The sequence below is a fragment of the Urocitellus parryii genome, chromosome 6, assembly GCF_045843805.1.
Source record: "Urocitellus parryii isolate mUroPar1 chromosome 6, mUroPar1.hap1, whole genome shotgun sequence".
NCBI classification, from domain to species: domain Eukaryota; kingdom Metazoa; phylum Chordata; class Mammalia; order Rodentia; family Sciuridae; genus Urocitellus; species Urocitellus parryii.
The window spans coordinates 104,015,466-104,037,542 of NC_135536.1; the positions used below are offsets into that span (position 1 = coordinate 104,015,466).

General features: G+C 38.9%; 1 protein-coding gene across 2 annotated transcripts in view; it reads left to right on the forward strand.

Annotated features, from left to right (window-relative positions):
- Positions 1-11,397: 11,397 nt before the first annotated feature.
- Mindy2 (MINDY lysine 48 deubiquitinase 2) overlaps positions 11,398-22,077 on the forward strand; it is an 82,722-nt gene continuing 72,042 nt past the window's right edge. For both annotated transcript variants that reach the window (XM_026384859.2, XM_026384858.2), the window contains exon 1: positions 11,398-13,003. In XM_026384859.2, the coding sequence (XP_026240644.2) occupies positions 12,170-13,003 (834 nt within the window). In that variant the 5' untranslated portion in view covers positions 11,398-12,169. The remainder of the gene's footprint in view (positions 13,004-22,077) is intronic.

Here is a 22,077-nt window from a genome sequence, read left to right on the forward strand (position 1 = left end):
AGCTTCTACCTCAAGGCCTGTCCTAAGGAAGGGGGCATGACCCTTGCCCTTGGAAAAACCCAGAGCACTCCTAAGCACATACCCACCCTGCTGAGTTGTTTGTCTGTAAATAACAGGAGAGGTCTGTGGTGCCAGGTGTCCCTGACTCAGTTAGGCTAGGTGAGGACCCATAGCAACCCCCCTAGCAACCTCCAATCAACATAAGACAGGGAAAATACCTGGAATGCCAGATGACCCCCAAGTAGTTTAGAGTGCTGATAACATGTTGGGAAACCATGTAATTTAGCATGTACACCCCTCGTGGCCTAAACCAATCAGTTCAAACGAATCCCCCTCTTGCACTAACCAATCATCCCTACCCAACTTGTTCCCACCATTGAATGTGCTAATCAATGTTAAGAGTTTTTGTTTAATTTTCCCAAGGTATGGAATGATTTGCTGTGTGATGTTCTGACACATAGAGTATCCCCCCAAAACTTATAAAATCTCACTGAACAAAGGACCGGGGCTCACTCCCTGGGACCGCTGCGTCAGGAACAATTGTGAGTCCAGGCTCAAGCTTGCAATAAAGACTCTTGTGTGATTGCATTGGATTCGGCTCCTGGAGGTCTATTGGGGTCCCACGAATCTGTCATAACAGTAACATCTTTATTAAATGCATCTTAAATTTTTATTATAGTATTATAGTTACACATAGTAGCTGAGTTTATCTCCACAATATTATACATGCATGGAATCTGACCCATTCCATTTCAGTCCTTGTCTGCCCCCATAACCCTTCACTCCATTGATCCTCCCCCTTGCTCAACCATTATCTAACCTTGACTGGTGCATTCCCCACACATATAAAGGTGAAATTCCCTGTGGTGCCGAATTTCTGTTTGCGACTAAAAGGCTCAGGGGTTACTCCAGTTGAACTGGGCTAACTGGGCTGCGGAAAATAATCACACAAGAGACACAAATACCTTTTTCTTTGGGGTCACTGTGACAGCTCCTCTGACCTTAAGGGTCCACAGGAAGAGAGAGAGCAAGAGCACTGCTGACCCCTTTTATTGAGGAGAAGCCATTCAAATGAGGCAAGGGGTCAGGTTTCAGGGGGCTGAGTCTATCTTCATGTTGTTCACTGTCAGCAGGTTGACTGACTCCTGGGTAGGCCACACCCAAGGGCACAATAAGAGAAGGGGGAACACACACAAGGCACTTCCATGGAAGAGTCTATCCTAAACAGGGCAATACAAAGGAACAGGTATGCATAGCTCCACCCATGGGGCTGTAGGAAAAGGTGCCTAGGCAGGAAGACACAAGTCACTGGAACAATAGAAGAGCAGGGCAGTCTAGCAGCATGGGAGCCTGATGCCACATCACCCAGCAGGGGAGTTAACTTAGTCACCTGCGAGATTGGTCTCCCACACTGTGGTATATTTATATATGTACATATCATGATTTTGTTAAATTCATTCCACATTTCCTCTTCTTTCTAATCTCTTTTCCTTCCCTATCTCCTTTTTCTACTCCACTGATATTTCTTATATCTTTATGATATGATGCCCCCAATTTCTTTTCCTTATTTTGTTTTATCTTCCACATATGAGAGAAAACAATTGTTTTAATCAGATTTTTCATTACTATGGCCAAAGACCTGACAAGAATAATGTAGAGGAGGAAAGGTTAATTTGAGGCTCATAGTTTCAGAGGTCTCAGTCCATAGACAGTTGGCTCCTATGGTCATGGGCTCAAGATGAGGCAGAATATCTTGGTAGAAGAGTGTGGTAGAGGAAAACAGTTCAGGACATGGCCACCAGAAAGTAGAGAAAAACTGCAGACTAGGGACAAAATAAAAACCCCAAAGGCATTCCCCAATGACCCACCTCGTCCAGCCATACCCTATATACCTATAGTTACAACCCAGTTAATCCGTTCAAATGGATTAATGCATCGATTAGGTTAAGGTTCTCATTACCCAATCATTTCATTTCTGAACTTTCTTGTATTGTCTCACATGTGAACTTTTGGGGAACTTTGTATCTAGGTCATCACAACATTCAACCTTTGATTTCTGACTTATTTCTTTTTTTTTTTTTTAAATTTTAATATTTATTTTGTAGTTATCGGCGGACACAACATCTTTGTTGGTATGTGGTGCTAAGGGTCGAACCCGGGCCGCACGCATGCCAGGCGAGCGCGCTACCGCTTGAGCCACATCCCCAGCCCCTCTGACTTATTTCACTTAGCATGATATTTTGTATTTCCATTCATTTACTTGAAAATGCCATAGTTTTATTTTTTATAACAGAGTAAAACTCCATTGTATATATTTTTCATCTATTGGGAGACATTTTCTTAATCCATAAATCTATTGAGAGACATCTGGGCTGATTCCATAATTTGGCTATTGTGAATTGTGCTTCTATAAACATGTAAGTGGATATTTCACTATAGTATGCTTATTTTAGCTATTTGGGGTAAATTCTGATGTGTGGGATAGCTGGGTCCTGAGGTGGTTCCATTCCTAGTTTTCTGAGGAATCTCCATACTGCTTTCCAGAGTGGTTGTAATAATTTGCAGTCCCACCAACATGTTAGTGTACATTTTCCTCCACATCCTCACCAGCATTTTCTATTATTTGTATTCTGGATAATTGCCATTTTGACTGAAGTGAGATAAAATATTAGTATAGTTTTGATTTGCATTTCTCTAATTGTTAGAAATATTGAACACTTTTTCATATATTTGTTGCTCACTTGTTTCTTCTTTCGAAAACTGTTTAGTTCTTTTGCTCATTTATTATTTGTGTTTGTGTGTATGTGTGTGTGTTAAGTTTTTTGAGTGTTTTTTAATACATAATGGATATTAATACCCTGTCAGAGGAGCAGCTGGCAAAGGTTTTCTCCCATTCTTTAGGCTCTTTGTTCACATCTGATTTCCTTTGCTGTGCAGAAGCTTTCTAATGTGATGGTATCTCATTTTTTGATTCTTGTTTTTATTTCTTGAGACTTAGGGTTCTTATTAAGGTGCCTACACCAATTTGATAGAGTGCTGACCCTAGCAGCACTTTCTTCTAGCAGTTTCGAAGTTTCTGGTCTAATTTCATAAGTCTTTCATCCATTTTGATTTTACTTTCGCAGAAAGAAATATTAACTACTGGGCATTGGGCTATAGCCCAGTGGCAAAGCACTTGCTTAGAATGTGTGAGGAACTGGGTTTGATCTTTAGCACCACATAAAAATAAACAAATAAAATAAAGGCATGCTGTCCTCTACAACTACCAAAAAAAAAAAAGAAAGAAAAGAAATATTAACTACTGAAATTTCAGAACATCAAGAATAAGAGGAAACTTTAGATAAAAGACATTTAGATACAGATAATGTAGAGGAGGAAAGGTTATCAGACTTGTCAATAATCTCTTAGAAGCTAGATTATAATCAATGACTTCAAAATGAAGAAAACATATTTGCAACCTTGAATTTATACCCAAACTATAAAAGTCTATTTTTAAAAATATCTTTAGTTGTAAATGGACACCACACCTTTATTTCATTTATTTATTTTTATTGGGTGCTAAGGATCAAACCCAGTGCCTCACACATGCTAGGCAAGCCCTTTACCATTGAGCTACAAACCAAGCCCACAGGGTGTATCTTTTTTCGAACATACAAGGTCTACAAAAATTTACTCTACAAAAATTTACCCATGCACTCTTTTCTCAGGAAGCTAATTAAGAATATGTTCCACCAAATCCAAGAAAAAAGATGACAAGAGATTCAAGAAGTAAAGGAATTAACGTAGAAGAGAAAATGAAGGAATCTCTAAAAAAATTGTGAAGACATCCCAGAATGGTAGTTATGAAGCAGGCCTGTAAGATAAACAGTGGTAGGCTGCTTGTGATAGGCTGAGGCAGGAGAATCAAGGCCAGTCTGGGAAACTTAACAAAACCCTGTCTCAAAATTAAAAAGCAAAAAGGGCTGGGGATGTAGCTCAATGGTAAAGTGCCCTGGGTTGAATCCTGAGAACTCAGGGGTGGAGGGTGGAGTGGGGAGGGGGGCCAGTCATGAAATAGCTGAGATGTTGAAACAAAGAGGAAAAATAGTGTGAGAAAATTAAATCCTCATTTTCATAGAGATAAAGCAATAAATAAAAAAATATTTATAACATTTAAATGAAGAAATCAGTGTTTAATTGTGCTACTTGGAAATATGAGGACAAGGAGCCAAAAAACAGCTGTGATTTGAAAGGGATTACTTCTTAAGAACAGGATTCAAGCCAAGTGCAATAGTATATGTCTGTAATCCCAGTGGCTTGGGAGGCTGAGGCAGGAGGATTAAAAATTCAAAACTAGCCTCAGCAAAGTAGCGATAACCAACAATGGGAGGTTGGACAGTAAAGGGGGGAAAGTAGTCAAAGAGGATAACAAATCAGGTTTAGTAACATCAATAAACAAATATGGATAGAAGAACAAACCATATCTCAATAATAACCCTAAATGTTAATGGCTTAAACTCACCAATTAAGAGACACAGGCTAGTAGAATGGATCAGAAAACAAGACCCAACAATATGCTGTCTACAGGAGATGCATTTGATAGGAAAAGATGTACATAGACTGAAGGTGAAAGGTTGGGAAAAATCATATCACTCATATGGACCACGGAAACAAGCAGGAGTGTCCATACTCATATCTAATAAAATAGATTTCAAGCCAAAGCTAATCAAAAGGGATAAAGAAGGACACTTCATACTGCTCAAGGGAACCATACACCAACAAGACATAACAATTATAAATATATATGCCCCAAATAATGGTGCAGCCGTGTTCATCAAGCAAACTCTTCTCAAGTTCAAGAGTCTAATAGACCACCATACAATAATCATGGGAGACTTCAACACACCTCTCTCACCACTGGACAGATCTTCCAAACAAAAGTTAAATAAGGAAACTATAGAACTCAATAACACAATTAACAACCTAGACTTAATTGACATATATAGACTATACCACCCAACATCAAGTTGCTACACTTTTTTCTCAGCAGCACATGGAACCTTCTCAAAAATAGACCATATACTATGTCACAGGGCAACTCTTAGACAATACAAAGAGGTAGAGATAATACCATGCATCTTGTCTGATCATAATGGAATGAAACTGAAAATCAATGATAAAAGAAGAAAGGAAAAATCAAGCATCACCTGGAGAATGAACAATAGGTTGCTGAGTGATCAATGGGTATTAGAAGACATCAAGGAGGAAATTAAAAAATTCCTAGAGTTAAATGAAAACACAGACACAACATATCGGAATCTTTGGGACACATTGAAAGCAGTTCTAAGAGGAAAATTCATTGCTTGGAGTTCATTCCTCAAAAAAAGAAAAAACCAACAAATAAATGATCTCATACTTCATCTCAAAATCCTAGAAAAAGAAGAGCAAAACAACAGCAAAAGAAGTAGAAGGCAAGAAATAATTAAAATCAGAGCTGAAATTAATGAAATTGAAACAAAAGAAACAATTGAAAAAATTGACAAAACTAAAAGCTGGTTCTTTGAAAAAATAAATAAAATTGACAGACCCTTAGCCATGCTAACGAAGAGAAGAAGAGAGAGAACCCAAATTACTAGCATACGGGATGAAAAAGGCAATATCACAACAGACACTACAGAAATACAGAAGATAATCAGAAATTACTTTGAATCCTTATACTCCAATAAAATAGAAGATAGTGAAGGCATAGATAAATTCCTTGAGTCTTATGATCTGCCCAGATTGAGCCAGGAGGATATAGACAACCTAAACAGACCAATAACAATAGAGGAAATAGAAGAAACCATCAAAAGTCTACCAACTAAGAAAAGCCCAGGACCGGATGGGTATACAGCAGAGTTTTACAAAACCTTTAAAGAGGAACTAACACCAATACTTTTCAAGCTATTTCAGGAAATAGAAAAAGAGGGAGAACTTCCAAATTCATTCTACGAGGCCAACATCACCCTGATTCCGAAACCAGACAAAGACACTTCAAAGAAAGAAAACTACAGACCAATATCTCTAATGAACCTTGATGCAAAAATCCTCAATAAAATTCTGGCGAATCGGATTCAAATACATATCAAAAAAATTATACACCATGATCAAGTAGGATTCATCCCTGGTATGCAAGGTTGGTTCAATATACGGAAATCAATAAATGTTATCCACCACATCAATAGACTTAAAAATAAGAACCATATGATCATCTCGATAGATGCAGAAAAAGCTTTCGACAAAGTACAGCATCCCTTTATGTTCAAAACTCTAGAAATATTAGGGATAACTGGATCATACCTCAACATTGTAAAAGCAATCTATGATAAGCCACAGGCCAGCATCATTCTGAATGGAGAAAAATTGAAGGCATTCCCTCTAAGATCTGGTACAAGACAGGGATGCCCTTTCTCACCACTTCTGTTCAACATAGTCCTCGAAACACTGGCCAGAGCAATAAGGCAGACGAAAGAAATTAAAGGCATAAAAATAGGAAAAGAAGAACTTAAATTATCACTATTTGCAGATGATATGATTCTATACCTAGCAGACCCAAAAGGGTCTACAAAGAAGCTATTAGAGCTAATAAATGAATTCAGCAAAGTGGCAGGATATAAGATCAACACGCATAAATCAAAGGCATTCCTGTATATCAGCGACAAACACGCTGAAACGGAAATGAGGACAACTACTCCATTCACAATATCCCCCCAAAAAATAAAATACTTGGGAATCAACCTAACAAAAGAGGTGAAAGATTTATACAATGAAAATTACAGAACCCTAAAGAAAGACATAGAAGAAGACCTTAGAAGATGGAAAAATATACCCTGCTCATGGATAGGCAGAACTAACATCATCAAAATGGCGATACTACCAAAAGTCCTATATAAGTTCAATGCAATGCCAATCAAAATCCCAACAGCATATCTTGTAGAAATCGATAAAAGAATCATGAAATTCATATGGAATAATAAAAGACCCAGAATAGCAAAAACAATACTAAGCAGGAAGTGTGAATCAGGCAGTATAGCGATACCAGACTTCAAACTATACTACAGAGCAATAGTAACAAAAACAGCATGGTACTGGTACCAAAACAGGCGGGTGGACCAATGGTACAGAATTGAGGACACAGTAACCAATCCACAAAACTACAACTATCTTATTTTTGATAAAGGGGCTAAAAGCATGAAATGGAGGAAAGATAGCATCTTCAACAAATGGTGCTGGGAAAACTGGAAATCCATTTGCACCAAAATGAATCTGAATCCCTATCTCTCGCCATGCACAAAAGTTAACTCAAAATGGATCAAGGAGCTTGATATTAAATCAGAGACATGGCATCTGATAGAAGAAAAAGTTGGCTACGACCTACATGCTGTGGGGTCGGGCTCCAAATTCCTCAATAGGACACCCATAGCGCTAGAGTTAACAAATAGAATCAACAAATGGGACTTACTCAAACTAAAAAGTTTTTTCTCAGCAAAAGAAACAATAAGAGAGATAAACAGGGAGCCTACATCTTGGGAACAAATCTTTACTCCACACACTTCAGATAGAGCCCTAATAACCAGAATATACAAAGAACTCAAAAAATTAGACAATATGATAACAAATAACCCAATCAATAAATCGGCCAAGGACCTGAACAGACACTTCTCAGAGGAGGACATACAATCAATCAACAAGTACATGAAAAAATGCTCACCATCGCTAGCAGTCAGAGAAATGCAAATCAAAACTACCCTAAGATACCATCTCACTCCAGTAAGACTGGCAGCCATTAGGAAGTCAAACAACAATAAGTGCTGGAGAGGATGTGGGGAAAAGGGCACTCTTGTTCATTGCTGGTGGGACTGCAAATTGGTGCAGCCAATTTGGAAAGCAGTATGGAGATTTCTCGGAAAGCTGGGAATGGAACCACCATTCGACCCAGCTATTCCCCTTCTCGGTCTATTCCCTAAAGCCCTAACAAGAGCATGCTACAGGGACACTGCTACATCGATGTTCATAGCAGCTCAATTCACGATAGCAAGACTGTGGAACCAGCCTAGATGCCCTTCAATAGATGAATGAATAAAAAAATGTGGCATTTATATACTATGGAGTATTATTCTGCATTAAAAAATGACAAAATCATAGAATTTGGAGGAAAATGGATGGCATTAGAGCAGATTATGCTAAGTGAAGCTAGTCAATCTTTAAAAAACAAATACCAAATGACTCCTTTGATATAAGGGGAGTAAACAAGGACAGGGTAGGGACGAAGAGCTTGAGAAGAAGATTTACATTAAACAGGGATGAGAGGTGGGAGGGAAAGGGAGTGAGAAGGGAAATTGCATGGAAATGGAAGGCGATCCTCAGGGTTATACAAAATGTCATATAAGAGGAAAGGAGGGGCAAGACAAGATAATACAAATGGAAGAAATGATTTACAGTAGAAGGGGTAGAGAGAGAAAAGGGGAGGGGAGGGGAGGGGAGGGGAGGGGGGATAGTAGAGAATAGGACAGACAGCAGAATACATCAGACACTAGAAAGGCAATATGTCAATCAATGGAAGGGTAACTGATGTGATACAGCAATTTGTATACGGGGTAAAAGGGGGAGTTCATAATCCACGTGAATCAAACTGTGTAATATGATGTATTAAGAACTATGTAATGTTATGAACGACCAATAAAAAAAAAAAAAGAAATTCAAAACTAGCCTCAGCAAAGTAGCGAGACCCTGACTCTAAATAATATATATATATGGCTGGGGATGTAGCTCAGTGGTTAAGTACCCCTGGGTTCAATCTCCAGTATCAAAAAAAAAGAAAAAAAAAAAAGAGCAGTATTCAAAGATGTGGAGGAATAGAGCAGAGAAGCTGTTTAACTTTTTAAGACTATTACATCCGTAACTTTAAAGACTAATCCTAAAAACTAGATTTGGTGACACAGACCTATATTCCCAGTTACTCCTGAGGCAGGAGGACTGCAAATTCATAGCTAGCCTGGGCAACTTAGCAAGATCCTGTCTCAATATTTAAAAAGAAGGCTGGGAATGTAGCTCAGTGGTAGAGTACCCCTGGGGTTCAATACCAAGTACTACAAATAATAATTACTATAAATTTGGGTAGTAACATTTTAACATATAAAGCAAAAATAAGACATCACATCAGTTTATTGTTTTATTGTCTCTGGTACTCTCCTTAGATGCCATTCCCTACCTGCATTTAAAAAACAAACTATGTATAATTATTTCTCTTTTTTAAATTTTAATTAATTTTTTGGTGCTAGGGATTGAACCCAGAGCCTCTGGCATGCCTCTATCACTATGTACATTTTTATGAAATCAAATAATTATATATTTTCTTTCCAATCTTCATCTTGACCTATATAATTGTTGACTACATTGAAAAGAAAAACTGGTTCTGCTTCTTTTTGTTGTATACAAATTTTAAAATTATGAATGTGAACAGTCTACCAGTATAAGTACAGGTTTTTCCAAGTGGGTTGTTGTTGTTGTGTTTGTTTGATACCGGCGATAGAATTCAGGGGGCTTTACCACTGAGCTACACTCCTAGTCCTTTTTATTTTTGAGGCAGAGTCTTACTAAACTGCTGAGACTGGCCTTGAACTTGCAATCCTCAGTCTCCTGAGCCACTGGGATTACATGCATGCATCACTGTGCCCAGTCCAAGCAGGGCTTTTAAAAAATGCTGAAGGGCCTTTATTTGAGAACTATGTTCCATGATTTTTGGATCTATGTGTAGTTTAATGGCCTATGTATGATTCTTCATTTATTTAATTTGTTCATATAACAAACCTTTACAGATCTTCTTAAATTTGAGAAACCATACTAAATTCTGAATTTCCTGAAATCTGTAATATTCTCAATTGTACTTCAAGGTTCTGTAATGTGCTTAATCCAGCAATATTGGGGGGAAGGGAAGGCAGTACTCAGGATCAAACCCAGAGCCTTCACATATTTAACACTGGCAATTCTTTCTTAGAGAAAAATTCAAATCTAACTACAGAATTTATTGCTTATGGATCAATATGGAAACCAAATGCACACAAGGTTCCTAAATTCAACATTCTGAAGAAACTTTATATTATCTTTTCTGATTTTTTTGCTTTCCAAAAATATCCATCTTCTGCATGCTTCAGAAACTATACTTACCGAGCAAGTATTAAAAGTATAGCAATAGCCAGATGCAGTGGTACATGACTGTACTCCCAGTGTCTCAGGAGGCTAAGGCAGGAGACTCCAAGTTCAAAGCCAGCCTAAGCAACTTAGTGTGGCCCTAAGTAACTCAGCGAGATCTTGTCTCTAATACAATATAAAAAGGGGCTGGTAGGCACTTGCTTAGGACCTGTGAGGCACTGGCTTTGATCCTCAGCACCACATATAAATAAATAAATAAATAAAATAAAGCTGTTGTGTCTGCCTACAACTAAAAAAAAAAAATTAAAAATAAAAATAAATAAAAAGGGGTTGGGGATGCGGCTCAGTGGTTAAGTGCCCCTGGATTCAATCTCTGCTACCAAAAAAAAAAAAAAAAAAAAAAAGAGAGAAAAAAGAAAGAAACAATTAGAAAAAAAAGTCAAGGGACTGAAAATATAGCTTAGTTGTGGAGCATTGCTTAGAAGGCCCTGGGTTTGATTCCCAACACTTACTTAAAAAAAAAAAAAAAAAAAAAAGCCAAACAGCAATTCCCATGAAGATAAGAACTCTGCGGACTACAGTGGCATCCGCAATGATAAAAACAGTACCCACCAATATACTTGGTACTAAAATGTGCTGAAGAATGAATAAAACAATACTTTGTAATGTTGGCTATATTCTCTAACCAATAGAATACGAATATATCATATTCTATTATGTGTCAGGGTTTTTTGTTTGTTTGGTGTTTTTTATTTTTGGTGTTTCTGAGGATTGAACTCAGAACCAGGGGCATGCTAAGGAAGCTACATCCTCACCCCTTTTTATTTTAAGACCGTGTTTCACTAAGGTGGAGGGAGACAGGCCTTAAATTTGTGATCCCCCTGCCTTAGCCTCCAGAATAGCTGGGATTACAAGCAGGAGTCTGACTCAATACGTCAGATAAGATCTGTGTTGTAATTTTTGTGTCCCCAGAGCTGGAGGAAAGGGGGATTTCAAGAAATGGTGCTTTTCTGGGAGGGGTCACAATAGACCCGCATCCACCTTCTTACCAACAAAACTTTGAAAATTGCATGTTCTGAAGAGTAGTCAATTCTTATTAGAAAAAGACATTTTTCATTAGCAGGCGCTTCCCACTCCATGCAAAATGACGCCAAAACCAAAACCACAGACTTGGCTAATTCGAACGCAAGTAAATTTATTATTACTGGCCCAAATTACCCACTTTCTTTCGCTGCGCAGGCCAATATCCACAACCACACTGACGCCTCCTATAGGGCGAACGTCGCACCAGTAGCCGGTGGGAAGCGCAGCGATTCTCAGCCAGAACAGGGAGAATGAAATTTGTGCACTGCAGTAATCTAAACACCTCGAGTAGATCTCCGCCTTTAAAAGCTGCTTTCGGTAAGAAATGCTGTGAATTTTTCATATTACAAGCTGGGGAAACAAGTCTCCCGAGCCCTTCTTCAAATGCTACGACCACCTCCAATAACCACCCCACCCCCGCTCAGACCCACATCCGACGCGGCTCTGAGAGGTCACAGCCAAGAGTTCAGACGCCTTCAGCGCGGGCCTTTAAACCAGCGGCGCGCGGTGGGGCTGCCCCGGAGTTCAACTTCCGGCCACAGAGTGAGAGGATGTTTTCCTACTGGAGCTGAGGCCGCGAAGACGCGCCCTAGCCACGCCCCCGGCCACGCCCGCCACGCCCGGCTTTCCGGACTCAAGCCGGCACCCGCACGCGGGAAGGACGGGGCTACGTGGGCGGCTGCTGCGGGTTCGCCTTCGCCCCGCATAGCTCAGTCGCGCGGGGGCACGCCCCTATCCGGCGGAGGGCGCGGCAGCGGCGGCGCGCGCGCTCCCGGTGCCCTCCCCAGTGACGTGCCTGGCCAGGGCCGCGCTAGGGCGCTGTAACTGCCAGTGCCGCTGTCATGGCGTCGGAGGCGCTTGCTGAGGAGTGCTGGCCGCGGTCTCTATAGAGCCAGGGGCGGGCGGCCGGCCGGGTATGGAGAGCGGCCCCGAGAGCCTGCTGCCGCTAGAACACGGGGTGGCGGCCGGGCCAGGGCCGGGAACAGGTACTCCCCCAGAAGGACTACAGGAGACCAGGCTTGCCGCTGGAGATGGTCCTGGAGTACGGGCGGCGGAGAACTGCAGCGGGAATGGGCAGGGGGCGGCGACTGCCAGAAGCCCTCCAGACTCGGCTTCACCCGCGGGCTCTCCTCAGACTCCTGGACTCTGCAGCTCCTTCCCGGGCTTGGACTTGAAGGAGACCGATTTGGAGCGTCCTGCTCCCGCGAAGGCGCCTCTGAGAGGGCAGCACAAGGTGACCGCCTCCCCCGAGACAGCCGAGGCCGTTGCGGGCCTTGGTTTGGGTCCGGCTGGAGACTCGGGGCCCCGCCTGGATCCTGCCGACACCTGCCGAGCAGAACTGGCGGCCGCCGGCTCCGAGGAGCCCCGCAGCGCTGGCGGCCTCAGCAGCAGTTGCAGCGACCCGAGCCCTCCTGGGGAATCGCCAAGCCTGGACTCCCTAGAGTCGTTCTCTAACCTGCATTCTTTCCCCAGTAGCTCCGAATTCAATAGCGAGGAGGGATCAGAGAACAAGGTTCCCGAGGAGGAGGAGGGCGCGGCAGTATTGCCTCAGGCTGCCCCTCTGTGCAGAGAGGAGGAGGAGGACACCGCTCAGGTGTTGGCAGCCTCCAAGGAACGCTTCCCGGGACAATCTGTGTATCACATCAAGTGGATCCAGTGGAAGGAAGAGAACACACCCATCATCACCCAGAATGAGAATGGACCCTGCCCATTGCTGGCCATCCTCAATGTTTTGCTTCTGGCCTGGAAGGTACATTCTGCAGCTTTCTACTTCCTACGGTTTCTGGGGAGGGGCAAAATGGGGTGAGGAAGCTATTGCTTGTCAGCTGATAGCTTCCTCCTTTCTTCATTCATCAGTCCTCTTTTCTTCTTCGATGAAATTCATTCCAGGAATCCTTTGTTGAAAGAATATTCATGTTCATATATATATATATGTTTATCATGTATGTGAATAGCATATACATGTCATATGTGTTGATCATACATATACATCATGTGTGTGTTGTATACACACACATCTATACATCTATCTCAGGAAGAATTGCACTTAACTTCAAATCTCTTTAGTAGTGTTTAAATAAGAGTTCAACATTCAGTTTAATGTTGTGGTTGATATACTGTACTTACAAACAAGTAGGGCTTAAACCGCCCTAAACCTAAAGTTATTTTTAACCGATGTTTTTCTGTAGTATTGCTTTGTATTGGCTTTATAACATAGGCAAAAAAAAAAAAAGTGAAGAGTTGGAGAAGGTGATCTTCAAAATTTACCATCAATCCATGATATCATGGAATAAGTTATGATGGTTATGTTTAATCTATTTTCTAAATAATTCTTGCCCCATTTGGATACTTAAGGGAATGGTTAGACCCTTTAGAGAAATTCTTCCTAAGTAAAAGAGGTTGGGACCTCCAACCTTGGCTAAAGGTCTCAACATTGATCTGAGACCTAATTACCATAATTTCTAGTTTTTCAAAGACTGATTTTATTTTATGCATGATTTTTACTTCCCTCCTTTCTTTGGCTCTACTTAAAAGGTTTGGCATTATTGCCTGTAATCATACATCAGAACGTATTGAAGGAGCTAAAACTATTAACTAAAATAAAAATATATATCTAAGATAATGGAGCAAAAAAAGAGAAGGGTAAGTATGTTGAAGACTCAGAATGAGTAACCTGTAACCTGTGTCTTGTGTAAGTTAGCAGTTTCAAGGTGCTGAGGAATTGCATCTCACACCACTTATTTTATTTTCAAAATGTTAATTATATCTATAGATAAAATATTCCTAGGAAAATAATAGCTTGGATTATTCTGATCAGTTAGGAAGAAAATCAAGTAAAGCAAGTTATATTTATATATACTGTATCTTCCTATTGCTAGCAAGGCTGATACAAAGGATGTAAGATTAGAATCCTTTCCATTATCTGGTTTTTAATGGCACTTGGATATTTTAAGTGAAGACAGGTGCCTGCTTTTTTTTTTTAGGGAACTGGGTATTGAGCCCTGGGGCACTCTTTCACAGAGCTATGTTCCCAGCTTTTTTAATTTTAATTTTGAGACAGGATCTTACTGAGTTGCTGAAGCTGATCTCAAACTTTTGATCCACCTGCTTCAGCCTCCCAAGTCATTGGGATCCTGGTGTCTAGGCAGTGCCTGCTCTAGAAGAGCTATCAAGATATTAGGGATTGCTGTGTTTATTTACGTAATATTATTAAATAATACTAAATATTAAGTTTATGGAACAAATGGGAATGTACTAGATATTCAAAAAGGAGAAATTTTCCTTTGGTTTGGCACAGTCCCAGAAAGCTTCATGGGATTAATAGGTCTTGAACCAAGCTTTTAAGGAAAAAAGGATTTAGGATAACAGGGAAATGTATTTCCTAAAGGGGAGAATAATATAAACAAAAGGAATGCAAATAGAATGGATAGTGTGTCTGTGTTTGTGTGTGTTTATTAGGAATGGTGATGTTCATATTGCTAAGTTTATACTGAAGAATAATAAAAATGAAAAGGTGTAGAAGACCTACTTGATGGAGGCTTTTGACCAGGGAATTAAAACTTGATTCTGTGAGCCATTCTCTTTTGTAAGAAGGAATAATTATTAGTTTCCTTTAAGATTTTCTCTCTTCTTAGTTTCCATATAGTACTGCAGAACTTCAGAGGAAGAAGCAAATACTGTGTGGCCTGGAGTACTTGGGGATAGATGAGCTTTGAAATGACTCTGAAAGACTGATTTGGGTATATGATCACATCTTTGGGTTTCCACTATGTGTAAGGTACTATGGAAATGCAGAGAAGAGTATAAAACAAGTTTTGTCTTTGTTCAAAAGAGGAGGCAGATATATAAACAGTAATTGCAGAGCAATGTGAGAAACTCTAATGTATTATGAAAATACAGAGAAAAGGTAATTGGGGATTCATGGGAAACCTTCATAGAAGAGAACCTTATGAACCATGTCTGTAGGATAAGTAAGAGAAAGCCTTCTAGGCAAAGCATACATTCAAAGACTCTAAAGCTTTTAGAAAAAGGTTTGTTCTCTTTGGGACCTCCAACCTTGGCTAAAGTGCAGTGTGCAGTGGAGGAAGGAAAGAGGAACAGCAGGAGGAAAATTGATAGGTCTTGTTAGGCTGTGGATCAGCAGGCATGCAAATGAATTTGAAGAGTATTTTGTAAAAAGGCAGTCTTTTTTCTTCATTTAGTCTATGTGCACAAAAGTCTGTCATCAGTAGTCATTGACTGATAGGGAGATGGATAAGAGAACCAAAGTAAAGCAGGAATTCTAGAGGTTGAAACTATCTTCATAATAATGATGTTATTTGCCTTTTTGAAGTTTTCGGCAGACACAACATTTTTATTTTATTTTTATGTGGTACTGAGGATAGAACCTAGCGCCCCGTGCTTGCCAGGTGAGCACGCTACCGCTTGAGCCATATCCCCAACCCCCGTCTATATATTCTTGTGTTTTAAATTTTTCTAAGTTTTGCCAGGCAAAACTATATAATCTCAGCAACTCCAGAGGCAGAGGCAGGAGGATCACAAGTTGGAGGCCAGCATTGTCAGTTTAGTGAGATTTGCTTATCCACTGAGCCTCATTCTCACCCCTTTTTATGTTTTATTTAGAGATATGGTCTCACTAGGCTGATGAGGCTGGCTTTGAACTTCCAATCCTCCTATCTCAGACACCTGAGTAGCTGGGATTATAGGCATGTGCCACTGCACCTGGCTTTAGTGAGACCCTGTCTTAAAATAAAAATAAGGGCTGGGGATGTAACTCAGTAGTAAAGCAACCCCGAGTATAATCACCAATACTGAAAAATGTTTTTTTCCCCTCAATTTTAATTTCTAATATGGTAAATAGTAACAGATAAAATCCACATAGACAAAAACTCTTTGGGATCCTCAATAATTTTTAATGATTCTGAGGACACACACATACACACACTCACATACTCACTTTTTTTTTGTAGTGTTGGGGAAGGAACCCAAGGCCTTATACATGCTAAGCATGTGCCACTGAACTACATCCCCAGCCCCACTTTTTTATTGAATCCAGGGCCTTGTGCATGCTAAAGTAGGAGGCTCAACCACTAAGGTATGTTCTCAGCCCCAAGATTATAGTGAATGTAATAGAAAAAATTAATAAGGATAGCTTTTTTGTTTTGTTTATTTTGGCTGTGCTGGGGGTCAAATCCAGGGCCTAGCACATGCTAGGCAAGTACTCTACCTCTGAGCTACATCCCTAGCTCTAAGCGTAGCTTTTTTTTTTTTTTTTGATACATAATTCTTTGCTTTGCCTTTTCTCTTTAATGAAGGAAGATACCAGTGATGAATTTATCACTAACTAGATATAAGAAATGAAGGCTGCCATGGGATATGCCTGTAATTCTAGCTACTCTGGAAGCTGAAGCAGGAGGATCCCAAGTTCAAGGTCAGCCTGGCAACTTGGCAAGACTCTGTCTCAATAATAAAATTTTAAAGAAGGCCTGCTGCTGTAACTCAGTGCCAGAACACTTGCTTAGCATGTGCAAGGCCCTGAGTTCCCCAGTACCAAGAAAAAAAAAAAAACAAAAACAATGAAGGAGATGACATTCTTTTTTTTTCAAATTTGGATAATACCTATTTGTTGGGTCTTTCATAAGATAGGAAAGGTGTAAATGCAATAATTTTAGATGGGAAAGTTGATGGCAAAGTTTGCTGTGTCAAGTTAGAAATGTCTAATAGAGGGACATAAAAATATTATGCTTCCAGGAGCATGGACTGGGTCTCAGGAAAGAGGTAAAAATTATAATAGAGACTGAATTTGGGGATTATTGCATAGATCTGAGTATGTATCTATGAGAATAAATGAATTCTCCATGGAAAGTGATAAGCTATAGTTCTCAATATTTTTCTGCCTCAACATATGTAGCACTTAGAAACATCCTACCTACCTTGCCTCTGTTTCCCCAGTTCCTCCTTTACCCCATTCTCCAACATGTAAAGAGAAAACAGGATTAAAGATTAAAAAGGTGTGTTAGAAGTAAGAGAATTGAAAAAAAAATCACCACATGTACAATTTGAAATGTGGAATGAGAAGAAGAAATAGGACAATGTCGTGAGAGTAGTCAGGGAGAGAAAATGAAATAGGAAAATGGTTTGTTACCATTGTCAAATGCAGCAAAATCAAGGAATAGATGAAGTAGGAAAGATTTTGCCAAAAAAGGACCGGTATGGGGACAAGGTCACAGAGGACAGGAAATATAGGTCTTCAGAATAGGTGGTACAGTCTCTAGAGAAAAGGAACACCAATTTCAGTTTCTGAAGGATTGGGACAAGGATGATACAAACTGGTCATATTAATATAGTGAGATAGATGGAGTGTGGAACCTCATATTTTCCATTGTGGCAGAGTAATTATTGAACTCATCAGTAATTAAGGAGAGAAGGAGAGACATTATAAAGCATTGAAGGGATAGATTTTAGGTACTTTGCATTTTAGAGAAGTTTCGTTTCTTTTTTTTTTTTTTTGTATTATGGATTAAACCCAGGGGCACTTAACCACTGAGCCACATTAGCAGCCCTTTTTATTTTTATTTTGAGACAAGGTCTCACTAAGTTGCTTAGGGCCTCCTTGAATTGCTGAGTCTGGCTTTGGACTTGCAATATTCCTGCTTTAACCTCCTGAGTGGCTGGAATTTCAGGCAGGCACCACCACACCCATTTTAGGTAGGCTTTAAAAGCTTTTGCTATGTCAGTTTTGCTTTTTTGTTGTTTGTTTTTGGTTTTTCTCTAGTAGTTCTCTTCTACCTGGAAATAGGACCAGGAAGAATGTCTGGTTAGTGTTTTCAGAGAATGAACTTTTCAAGGGTTGATTCACGGAGGGTAAATGAAATAAGAGTTTTAAGTGAAACAGTTGAGCCACTCGTTTGAGAGGATGAAATCATAAGATCAGTAGACTGAACACATAGGAGGATTTGAGTGATTGATTCATTTGATTCTGTAAATTATTTTAAAAGCTTAAGTTTTAAAAAAAGAAAAAATATATATACCTTACACACAAAAAACAACAAGCTCATCATAAATTAAATCAAAATACACATTTAACTGAGAGAAATATTTGCCAGATTGAATGTCTAAAGAATAATTTCTTAGTTTATATAGAACCCTTATAAATTATAAAAAGAGCTGGGTGTGGTGGTGCATGCCTATAATCTCAGTGACTATAAAAGGTTGAGGTAGGAGGATTACAAGTTTGTGTTCACCCTGAACAACTGATCAACACCCTGTCTCAAAATAAAAAGTAAAAAGGACTGGGGATATGGCTCAGTGATTAAATGCCCCTCAGTTCAATCCCTGGTACCAAAGTAAATTTATATATATATATATATATATATATATATATATATATATATATGAAAAATATAAACAGCACAATAGCAAAAGGACCAAAAGGCCATTAACAGAAAATCTGAAGTTCAAATGGACATTTTCTCTGTCTCATTGTCACCTACAAAATGAGGCTCCATGGAGGTAAGTTTTTTGCCAGCAATGAGCTCTTGCCATAGTTCTCCCTCCCTCCCTCCCTCCCTTTTTTCTTTCCTTCCTCCCTCCCTTCCTCCCTTTTTTCCTTCCTTCCTTCCTTCCTTCCTTCCTTCCTTCCTTCCTTCCTTCCTTCCTTCCTTCCTTCCTTCCTGTGTGTGCAGCTACCTCTTCTTTCTTCTAATGCTTTGCTTTTTCCCTGACTTGTAGGAACATTGCAATCATACAAATTTTCTCATGTTCTGTTTCCTAAAGTAAGCACAAAACTCTCTTGAGGTTTTCCAAGTGTATTTATTACTTATAAAAGCAAAAACAGATGGTGAACCAAAGGTTCTATCTTAGTCTCTGCCCACTCTCTTTTAAATATAGATCTTATGAGAAGAGATTAAAAACTTCACACAATGTGGGGTTTTGTTTACACAAATGATTTTAAGGAAAGTTTCTGAATCTTTCATTGCTAGTCTTTCTCAAGAATTAAAAGTAGTGTTGTATCTCTGGATTTGTGAGATAAAGTAGATGAGAGCTGATGATAGTATGATAGTAATAGTGCCAGTGGGTGATGTGTGCATTTTCTCCTCTGCCATTGATATTGCTATTCTTTCAGTGAAAATTCTTCCTTCTCCCCTTCCAACCTTGTCTGTTGAGGGTATAGATGGTACCAACAATCATAGGACTTTGAGTAATATTAAGTATTCATTTAATTTTGTGCCCTCTTACTGTGTTGTTATATATGCATTATATATATTTTCTCTTTTAATTTTTTCAAGTGTAAAATGAAATATTTATGTAGCTATTGTTTTCTATTTTGCATATACAAAAAATTGAAGCTAAATAAAGTTTAAATAACTTGTCCAAGGTAAGATTATCACCCACTCCAGAACCAGAAATCTCAATGGATATATTTGAATGGGATGATAAAATTCAAGATATCAGTAAGCCTTGTGGACAATAGGTCTGGGGCAGAGAAAGATAGGATAACCTGTGATAAAGAAGTAGAGATAGACTCTGTGATTTATTAGATCAGTCCCAAAGATCTAATACTAGACTCATTCTGGTTTTTTGCCCCTTGTGCTTTATGTCTTTGGAAATATCTGACATTTCTTTTTTTCTTCTCCTTTTTATTTTTATTTTTGCTATACTAGAACTTGAAACTAAAGCCGTTTGCCTGTTAAGCATGTACTCCACCACTGAGCTACATCCCCAGCCCTCTTTATTTTTATTTTGAGGCAGGGTCTCACTAAATTGCTCTAGTTGGCCTTGAATTTGTGTTCCTCTTGCCTCAGACTCCTTAATAGCTGAGATTACAGGTGTGTGCCACCTTGCCTGACTAGTACATGACACTTCTAAGTTCAGGTTTTTTGGGGGGGTTCTATGGTGAGTAAACTTGCCTTTGCCATCATTCAATAATTTCTATCTCTACTGCTACTACCCTTGAAGCTTTCTTTATCTCTTACCTGGACTACCTCAGTTGTCTTCAGACTGGTCTGTTATCTTACCTTGTTCTTGTTCCTATGTATCTTTCAAGCAATTAATGTGAAAGATGTGAAAGTTTCACTGTCAGGTGGTTTTTTTTTTTTTTGTGAAGATTTTTTTGCATGGTAAGCTTGCTGAACTTCTTATATATGTAGTGCTGAGGATTGAACCCAAGGCTTCATACATTGAAAATGCTTTATTTTGCTAAAAAAATCTCATTGTGAAAACATTCTTTATTGCTGTAAAACACTTTGAAGTGGGGTTGGGGATGTGGCTCAAGCGGTAGCACACTCGCCTGTCATGCGTGTGGCCCGGTTCGATCCTCAGCACCACATACAAACAAAGATGTTGTGTCCGCCGAAAACTAAAAAATAAATATTAAAATTCTCTCTCTCTCTCTCTCTCTTTAAAAAAAAAACACTTTGAAGTGTCTGTAATTTAACCTATAATTTTTGTTGGATTTTAAATAGGCATTTGTGTTACTTGGAAGAAGGCATCTATATTATGTTAAAAATTAATGATGAAAATGTTTCAAATTAGCCTGAGGTTGGGATTGTCTCATAAAAATTTTCTGATTTAAATACTGGTGGCAAGTAGAAAGCCCCCAAATAGATTTACTAAAGCGTTGAAATTTTATTTATTTTTTAAATTTTAAAATTTTTATTTATGCTGGGTGCACTGGTGCACACCTGTAATCCCAGTGGCTCAGGAGGGCTGAGACAGAAGGATGGTGAGTTCAAAGCCAGCTTCAGCAAAAGCGAGGTGCTAAGCAACTCAGTGAGCCCTGTCTTTAAATAAAATACAAAATAGGCTCAGTGGTTGAGTGCCCCCGAATTCAATCCCTAGCACTTCCCCCAAATTATTTGTTCATTTTCGAGTCAAGGTGTTTCTATGTTGCCCAGGTTGACTTCAAGCAATCCTGCCTCAGCATTACAAGTATCTGAGACTACAGGTATATACTACTGTACCTAGCTAACAGTCTGAATTTTTAATATTTTTAAGTATAGTAATAAGTGAATAGTACATATAATAAATTAAATTATTATTAAAAATGATGTATAGTAGCTTACAATACATACATTTTATATGCTGGAGCCAGAATTTAAGGCATGTTGAGAGGATCCATAAGTTTTTGAGTCTTATTTTGAAAAGAGAGAAGCCTACCTTTCTTTTCTTTTTCCCCACACTAATAATATTTCTAATATTTTCAGAAGAACAATGTCTTTACAATTTTAAATCAAAAAATCATGAATATTGTAGATTCATGCTGAATACATTGATATATGTATATATATTGCATTTCAAAATTAGTGAAATTTGAACAAGAAGAAATTATATTATTAGTGATTCATTTTACTGTAAGTACCTTATTCCTAACTGTGGTGGATTGGATCCAGAACTCCCCAAAGATGCTCAAGTCTTATATAAAATGACTTTGTATTTGTATACAACCTATCTGTGCATCTTCCTGCATACTTTAAATTACCTCTAGATTACTTATATTACCTAATAAAATGTAAATGCTGTGTAAAGTTGTCACACTATATTATTTTGGGAATAATGACAGTTTTAAAAGTCTGTACATGTTCAGTACAGATGACCTCCCCTTGAATATTTTCTATCTGGTTGATTGAATCTGCAGATATGGAACTTGTGTCTCTGGAGGGCCAACTGTAATGCAAAAATAGTCTGTAGTATGGAAATCAAATAATTCATGAATGAATTAAAAATGTTATCTCAAGTTCCAGCTCAACTTCCTGTTTTTTTAAAATATATATTTGTAATTGACATATAGTAGTTGTACATATTTATTGACTGCAGTCTAACATT